The sequence below is a fragment of the Mastacembelus armatus genome, chromosome 4, assembly GCF_900324485.2.
Source record: "Mastacembelus armatus chromosome 4, fMasArm1.2, whole genome shotgun sequence".
Taxonomy (NCBI): Eukaryota; Metazoa; Chordata; class Actinopteri; order Synbranchiformes; family Mastacembelidae; genus Mastacembelus; species Mastacembelus armatus.
In genome coordinates this window covers 4,836,887-4,846,395 of record NC_046636.1, presented here as the reverse complement: position 1 = coordinate 4,846,395, position 9,509 = coordinate 4,836,887, and the positions used below count along the sequence as shown (strand labels likewise).

Genomic DNA, 9,509 nt, shown 5'->3' with positions numbered 1-9,509 from the left:
GGCGCTGCTGACTGAGCTGCAGAGATGCCAGAAACAAAAGAGTGAGGAAGAAGAGAGTGTGCGGGGAGAGAAAGAGCAGGTGTCGTTGTGCAGATCCAAGCTCAGACTACCGGTTCGAGATTATGGAAATGAGCCAGTTTAAGGTAAATAAAAGAAGAAAATCTGTTATTTTAAATCAGAGTTCAGGCAGAAACAGTGTCCGGTGAAACCGTTTCCAGGCTTCGGGACAATGAACTGTGTGTTGGTGGGAGTGTGCGCTGCAAAGTGTTGATGTTCGCTCTCAGTCTTTCTCTTTGTGTGTGAATGGGAGTGTGTCTCCTGCCGCAAGGACCAGGTACAAAACAGCACCACCTGCAGGTGCTAAAAAAAGGTAAAAATGGATTTACTGTTATTTATTTACCTTTTCTCATTCAACGAAAATGACAGTGTTTACTAAGGAAGCTCAGTCCTCACTGTGAAAAATTCTAAGTCACATAAAGAAAAAAAAACTGTCCTATGCAACATTTCAGTTGTAAAACAAAATAAAAATCAAAGGTAAATGTGTGAAACATGCATTAAAAAAAGAAAAATAAAGAAAAAAAAATCAGGACTAATAAAACTGCTCTAAATATGACATTCATCTATGCAGGGAAGTCAGAGGCTTGTGGAGAGTCTGTGCCCTCCTCCGGCTCTGTCTAACAGGACTGCTGGACGTGACCAGTGAGCTGTCAGACACTCTCCAATCTTCACATGTACATCTCCCCCAGCAGCAAAATCGGGTCCAAAGGCCAGTCCAGAAAGGTCACTGGCAGCCCTAAATCTGCCTGAATCCTCAGAGAAGCAGCAGGAATTAAATGTGATTGGTGGAAAAGTTCTCTAGTTACTTTTGAATTAGATTTGTCAGAGGAGCATAAGGGTGAAATGTATGTAAGAGTAAGTGATAAAGCCACAGGGGTCAGCCTCAGCATTAAGGCAGCTTTATTAACCATAATGTATAATGCAGACTATAAAAAGATGAAAAACCTGGTGTCTTTCAGTGACAGTAAGACAATGAGAATGCTGTTGTCCTTAGACTAAACATATACAACCAGTCCATGGCAAGTCCACCAGGCCTCCTAACCCGTCCTTGTCTGGGGCTGTTCTCATGGGCTCAGAAAGGATACAGCATACAGTAATGGTTTAAACAGTGCAGTGTTTCCAGTGTTAGTAGTTTGGGAAAGTTCCTTTGCTTTTTCAGTATGACAGTACAATTCTCTCATGTTTAAAACCTTTTCCATGGAAAAATTAAACTGGCCTGTGCAGAGCCCAGACCTCAAACCCACCCAACACCTTTGGTATAACCTGGAGTCCAGACATTATCTCAGGTCTTACCATTCCAGCTGGATCCCTTTGTCACATGGTATTTCTCATCTCTTTCCTCCCGTGGTGCCTTCTATAATATCTCGCTTTAAGTGTTTTGGAAATGCAGATGTAAAAGTGCAGCACAGTTTCCTGGTGTGGTTACAAAGTTGGCCTTGTCATGTAAACGGTCTTTAATGAATGAGCCAAAAATTGAAAAAGTCCTTGTTGAATACGAGGTGCATCCACTTATCCTGTTGAAGAGCACGGGGGGGGCTGGAGTCCATCCCAGTTAACATGGGCCTCTTTCAGGATACATGATTGGCAGATCGCCAGTCCATCACAGGTCCGACACAGAGACACACAAACATTCACATGCACATTCACACCTACGGGCAATTTAGAGTCACCAATTAACAGAACCTGCATGTGTTTCCTGTGGGAGGAAGCCAGAGCACCCTGAGAAAACCCACAGACGCACAGAGGAACATGTGTTGGAAACTCCACACAGAAAAGTCCTGTTTGGCTGTGGGCACCAACACACTGCTACTCTAATAGAACACTGCAACATGGTGTTAAAGCTGAAAAAGATGCCGTTCAAACAAGAGCTCCAAAGTCAGCATTTCAAGAATGACAGAGATTAACAAGTTCTCTCTGATCACAAATCCTCCACAAAAGGGAGCCAGAAAAGTGTCACCTTTTGCTAAAAATTGTGTGATACATCCTTCATCCATCAGTAGCCTGAAGTCCTCTGCACATTGTTCAGTACAGAAGACTTATCATAGTAGGAAAAGCAAAGGTGCGATAGCATTAAGGATGACTTTGTTTGATGTAAATGTACTGCAGCAGTAAACAACAGTGAGTCCACACACACATAATACCAGGACTCTGAACCTGAAACAGCTCAATATTTACACCTGTGATTTTCCTGCTGTGACACATCTCACGTCTTCTGTGAAAAAGGCATATGGTGCACTCAGCTGATCCTTGTCAGCTCAGCTATTTAATTCAAGTGGTCATTAATCACAGGAAAAATCCACTGCAAGTTGCAAAATAAGACAAGTATAAACTCTTCTGTTTCCAGCCTGAACGCACTGAAAAACAGTCGAATGTCACAGCTTTTACTCTAAAATTGGGGAATCATGGTTAACGACTCACACCTGTGTCTGTACTTATTTTGTCTCCTGTTGGAAGGCACCTTTAGAACAAAATACACTGTCTGTTTTGCTCTTGACTGTCTGGATTTGAGAATAAGGTACAGGTTCAGTCTCGCCCTTAGGTCATATGAAGGACTCATCTTTTCAGGCCACCTCAGTCAAAGGAAAAAGTAGAGCTTCACTTTCACTTATTCCCACACATACACTTGCTTGGTTCAGAGACGTGTTAAACCAGTCAGTGATTTATTACCTTAACAGACTAAGTGCCATTAAGATTAATGTGAGATTGGCACATCCCAACCACTTTAGCCTTTGGAAGTAAGTTGTTTAATATCATTTAATGAAATGACAACAATGAGAAACATATCAAATAGCAGCTTTTTTACCAGCACATAAAATATATTGTACCAGATCCAGCAGGTCTGACATCCTCCACCCTTCAGGTGAGAATTCTTCCAAAACTGCTGTCAGCATGGAAAAGTAGGTGGCAATATTCCACGTCTACGTGAAGTGAAACAGCGATATATTCAAAATCTGATTAAACACCACTGGAAATTGGTACATACTGGTATCATGCAAACATTAAGGTCATTAATTTACAATGTGGATGATGTCTGTCGGCAAGCGACATCTCGACTTTCTGTTTGGCATCATGTTGCTATAGGATATTTGTGGCTCCAGCCAATGTTATCAGGATGGTAATACAAATAAATCATAGAAACTCTTTTTATGATTTAAGTGATCCCGTTATGGTGACTCTAGTGAACACATTCCTGTCCAGTTAAAAACTATGTTCCTAGGGCATGATCAATGAATCAATGAATCAACCACAAGATCGGACCAATTTCATAAGTTTAGCATAGTTTTTAAACTCATTTAAACTCAACTTCAGTCTTTTTTTCTTGTTTTCTCCTCATATGAGCTTCCTGATCTATTCTATCAGCCCTTAAGTAAGCACACTCTAGAGAAGAAAATTCTAATACTTTAATTCTCCACCATTTTTCAATCTATTCCCTCTTCATCGTCCTTTACACCTTTGCATTCTCACTCACACACAAAGTCCTTGAGTATCATGCATATCATAGTGCAGTATTTTCAAGTGCATGCTTGTGATGCATTGAAGCATGAAGATGTCAGGGAGAAAAACATTGAAAGGCAAAGAAACTTAGCCTGCTATGACCTGCATGCAGAGAGCTATAATTGTGTGTGTTTGACTCTAAGCTGCACTGAAATATTCCTTCAGTTTGTTTCCCTTCAAGTTTGCAAGTCAGGCTGACAGATATTTCCTTCTCTGCAGATTTTAAACAAGTGACACTCTTGACTTGCAGTCATTCTTAGTAGCATCTGCAATAGCAAAGCTCAAACTAAGCCAAGACATGACAAACATCAGTGGACCACTGTTACAAACATAAGATACACTCTTTGTGACACAAAGCATGTCTACACACTAATATGATAATACACACTGAACACACACACACACCCACGATCAATAAATAATACTGTTGATGAAACTTTATCAGATTACTTGCAGATTGGATCGCTCAGTCATGGCCAATAAACACAAATATAATGGCATGGGAGTGAATGACTGGCCAGTATCCAACTCATTACAAACCAGCTTCAACCTGAAAACAGTTTGAAGTCAAGTTACTATAACCGTGACAAAACAGACAAGAGGAAGGGTGGTGCCTTTGTCGCCCTGATATTACAGTGGCCCTAGGGTTAGTAATGTCACTTGGTCTGTCAGTCATCCAGCACTTTGGTCCAGACATGAAACTACATGTGGTTACACATATTTAACTCAGGTATCTTCGAACTGAACCTATTAAATCACCTTTATCAAATGCTTCTTTTTGCTTTTAGCATTTAGTGGTTACTGAGAACACAGTTGCTAAATTATGTCTCCTGTAGTGCCCTGGCTGTGGTTACAGTTATAACTTAGGTTTGGATATGGTTAGAGATAACTGGCTGGGGTAAGGTTGGGGTTGGATTAAACATCTGGTTGGGTTTTGGTTTGGTTCAGATTCAGGCAAAAAGAAACCTTGATTCCCTTGGCCTCCCTTTGCAGTCACACAGTCAGAATTGGGCTCTGCTGGGTATGAATGTTATTATAAAGGGCCCTTTCCCAGATTTTAATTAATATTATGATTTATTATCTGTGATCTATGATCAATCCTATTGGCCTTAATGATCCCCTACTTCTCCTCCAGCTCCTCCAGTATTTGTTGACATTTGTTAATTTGTGGGTGAAGTGATTGGCCTGATATTTTCTGTTCAGATACGATGGCTGTTAGCATGAACTGTTTAAGCACACTACACTAAACATGGTGAACATGTTAAACATCTGCTAAATAACATCCTGATGCTTACAGAGCTGAAGTCATGACTGCAGACTTTATAGTTAACAGAAGCAGTTAGTGGTTTAATCATTGCTGGCATGGTTGGGGATAATATGGTGTGTTAAGGTGAGTTAGATGATTCAGTGCCCTTTTTTCACACAGGAACTGGTGTTAAAGTGCCCTTCAGCGAGACACTTAATCCCTGATTGCTTCAGCAGAGCTGCTCTACAGTATGTTGGCATTATAGGCTAAGGATATGAGGATGTAGCCAGCTGCTGTGAAGTTCATCAGCTTTCATGGCTAAATGAATCCTAATCAGTTCAAATTTCAAAGCGTGCCACACCACTTCCATTTACATTTCATAAGCAGTGATTGCTATTCAAGGATCTTTTATAAACCAAGAAGCATTTTAAGACAATAAACATTTAACATTCATAGCTCAACACCTGAGGGGTAAGAGAGCCAACAGATGTGATGTCGGAGTGCTTGCTCACTGATGTGTCCTTAATTTCTTTCATTGCAGTTCTTCAGTACAGAGAACTGTCTGCACAAATCACTATAAATTGATTTAGATTTTTAGGACCTTTTCCAGATAAACAGTCCGGAGCATGCATTCACACATAACAGTTTATAAATCCAGGTATTTTCTTTCTGTGAGGCAGGCAGGTGTGCCTCGTGGGGGATCCTTTCTGTCATGAGGCTTCAAGCCATATTTCCATTGCTAAAACTGCTATAAACTCATGTGGAGCTGCAATATATACACAGTAATCTGATATATTATGTGCCTTGAAGGCTGCAAACATGGCTGATAAGAACATAAATATGATTTAAGTAGGACAAACCTCAATCATAAACCTTGGACAGGGTTACAATAATCAGAGCTCTGATTTCATTAGCGCTGGCACAGAGGAAGGATATTTTTCAGCACAGAAACATCACCAGCTTGTTGAAACAACCTTCTCCAAAGCCCCGCCTCTCTCCTTGCCTCAGTCGTGAACTCTGACTCATCCTAGTTTCTTTGTCTTTCGCCTCCTTTGTCTCACCCTCCTGTTTTTCTATGTATTCCTGCTTGTGTTCAGGGTTGTGCAGAGTATACTTGGCCCTTTGTCCTTCTTGACTAAGGTGCGTCAGGCATTCGCCTCAGGGTAATTAATCAAAGCAGCACATTACACTGTCAAGGAAAAACAGAAAATTCCCATCAAAGAAACAAATGAAAAATAAAAAAAAACTACAATATGTTGCATTTAAAAAAAATCTTGAGGAATTTCTTACAGGCTGGAACAGTACATATTTCCGAGTCTGTGTGTCTTCATGGAGCCAACATCAGGTTGATCCTCACAGATTTTCTCCACCCTGATTTCTGTCTCTGGCTCTGCGTCTTCCTCACTGTGGCAATTTGCACTCAATGATGTCTTTATTTCCCATCATCCCCTGGCAGTTTCATGTGCCAACCACACAATCTGTGCCAACTTCCCTACCAAGCCAATTCAATCACAGTAATCTCTCAAAGTGCCTCTGGCCAAAGAGGCTGTGGCTGTGTTCCCATATACATAACGTATACATAAGGCTCTGATGGCTCCAAACTCCTATATGTTTAAACCCTTTTTTAAAGAACCAATGCTAAAATACACTGCTGAACAAAAGCAACCAAGACATGTTTGTGAACGAAGTTTCCATCTTATATTTATGGTAAGATATGAAGCAGTAATTCCACCCAACTACTCATCCATGAAAGTGGCACAATTACAGCTCAAAGTCTAGAGAATACAGTCCTGTCAAATACAGTAGGTCAAATCTAATTCACATTTAGTTTACATTCAAGTGGTGATCCCAGACATTCTAGTTACATTCATATCCAACATTTTCTTCAAATGTTAATAAATTGACATAGATTATTATTTGTAAAAACTGATCACATGTACTGTTACTGGTTTAAGATTTCACTTCTTGTGGCTCCCACATGCATCTTACACTGACAAATATTAAAAAGTACAATATAATTTTAAAAACACAATTTATTATGGAGAATATTACATTGATGGTTACAGACACAACAGAGTAGCAGGAAACAGTTTTATTTAAAGTCTTATATTTACATTAGCACAGTGATTTTCAGCGTGGTGAGAGAAACCAGGTTGTGTTCTGCATCCTGGCGGCCCAGTACGCTGCTACGACAAAAAGTTAACATTACTAAACTAAGAGAGCTGTTAATGCTGGATAAATTACATTCAATGAGATCTGGACATGAAAAAATAACTTGACCATAAAAATATGTACTGTCAAGATTCACACACCTATCACCACTCTGCTTTGTAGCATTCATGTGAAGGTGAGCATCCACAAAATCATGATACCAAATGATCTGTTTCATCATTTTACATTTTCTGAATCTCCAAAATTCCTATCACTAGCACACACTGGTCTTATCCCAGGTTACAATAACATACTGTGGAGCCACCCATTTTCTTTAGTCACTTATTCTGTTCTCGTTTTACCTATGTACATTCGTGTGTGTTAGTTTATGTATGTATTTGACAAGTGGAAAGAATTGGATTGAGTCCAAAATCTTATCTTATTTAAGTATAACGTTTAAACTGTAATCAGATAATAGCACATTTGTTTGACAGATTATGTTGTAAAAGCATCCCGCTGGCTAACATGGTATTTGGGCTCGCTGCCCAGATAAATCACACACTAAAGCTCTTAATGGTATTTCTTAAACTGTCTCATCTGTCAGTCACATTCCTCACACACAAAAATCTGTCTTGGCGATAAAAGTATGACATGTTCAAGAGAGTTTACAATTCTGCAGCACAAAATCACTGACAAAGACTGTGACACAGCCTACAGTGTGCCACTTCAAAGACCCAGGTCTTGGTCTTACATAGATCTGAACTAGTAAATACATGCAGCACAGTGTGATATATGTGAGAAGAAACTCTGTCACTAACAGAAACGCACACAGTATTCTTTAGGTGGTTCATTTTCAACATATTAATCAATATTCCAGTTGTCTGTCCTGCTGTTGTGAGCACTTCTGGTGTTTTGAGACTCAACAGAGAGCTGGGAGGACTTCATAATCCAAATCAACATGAATTATAAATTGAATTTAATTCATATGTTTGGATCTGAGCTCAGCTGTACTTTGATCACTCACAAGCTTTTAAAAAGCTGGTCATTCTAAACCAGTTTTTTCAAACTCAGCTTTTAAAAAATATAGTAGTTTCTGTCTTTTAAATGTTTGCAATATTAAGTTTTTTCATGTACACTTTTATTGTTTAAGATATTCTTATTTTAACAGAACCTCCTGTTAAGGATTGCAGTGACAGCTTACAAGTGAAATTGAAGTTGAAGTGAAAACTGATATATACTTCCCTGTAGTGTTTTTTGAACTCGGCACACTGTACTATACTGTACATTCTAAAAAGAAAATGTTTTTACTCATTTTCCCACAACTACTACTACTAAGGTATTATACACTCAGAAATAACAAACTAGCAGAGGACACATTCTTGAGAGTCAATTTTGGAAGGTTTTTTGGAAGTTTGCATGAATAAAAGAGCAGGCAAAAAGTGCAGGCTGGGTGTCAGTCGGCACAGACTTACAGGCCAAACTGTCAAATTCATTATGCTGCATGACCATCTGTGAATAGTCTTAAGTATCACATAACTGATTGTTTTGCCTAACGAGATAGTGCCTTAATGTCCATTTCCAGACTATATGTAGCTGTGTACTGAATACGTTTTAATATTAATACATTTTCATAAGTGTGCCTTCATTATAGTTACACTGCTGCGTTCACAATGAAGGGCTTCAGTAGCTGTTGGATCTTTATTTCTGTGTAGGATACATCACATAAAGGTCAAACCATAAAAACCATCCCTCACCATCCAAGGCTGTCTGCTTCGTCCTATATTAATCTCTATTTACACATCAAGCCAGCGTTACCTACAGAGTCTCTTTATATAAATATATAATAGGTATATATATATATATATATATATATATATATATAAGTTTTATTTACATCTTTCTTTAAAACGTAGGGCTGTGCAATCTATTCCATTAGAGGTAAATACAAATAAACATGTGCAGAGGTCAGTACAGGTAATATAAAAATGCACACTGTGCACCTGCCACTGTGATAAATCAACAGCTTGGCACACACTGAACACATGGTTACAGAAACTTCAAATTCTTAAGTTCACCACAAAACATACACCCTGTGATCGCCTCTTAGTCCCTTCTGTCTCTGTCCATTTCAGGACCTGTCTCATGACAATCCACACAGGTCCCCTGTTGATAGCAGCAGGAGCAGCAGGAGCAGCAGGGTCACCACGGTCAAAGGTAAGTGTGCAATGGTCACTGTGTGAGCTGAGCTTCCAACAGCCACCTGACAGAGAAATGCAATCACATAAAACTTATGCACAACTTAAGAGAAGGAGGGAATAAGAGAGGACAGAAGGAGACTCAGAACATGTAAATGAAAAATTAGTTGTTGATTATTAGAATGCCTATCACTGTCTGTGTGCAAGCATTTGTTCATGTAGGTATTGATATATGTGTATTTAACTAAAGCAGATTTTCTTGCTGTGTTTTCTAGATAAGTTTCCAGTGAACATTCCTCTGTGAGATGTCTACACCCATGCTTCACAGGGGATCTACGTGATGTTAATTTTGTACCTTGAATTAA

General features: G+C 39.3%; 1 protein-coding gene across 1 annotated transcript in view; it reads right to left on the bottom strand.

Moving 5' to 3' along the window:
* Positions 1–9,089: 9,089 nt before the first annotated feature.
* LOC113139603 (glypican-5-like) overlaps positions 9,090–9,509 on the bottom strand; it is a 37,615-nt gene continuing 37,195 nt past the window's right edge. Inside the window, exon 11 of the mRNA XM_026322901.1 lies at positions 9,090–9,209. Within this exon, the coding sequence (XP_026178686.1) occupies positions 9,090–9,209 (120 nt within the window). The remainder of the gene's footprint in view (positions 9,210–9,509) is intronic.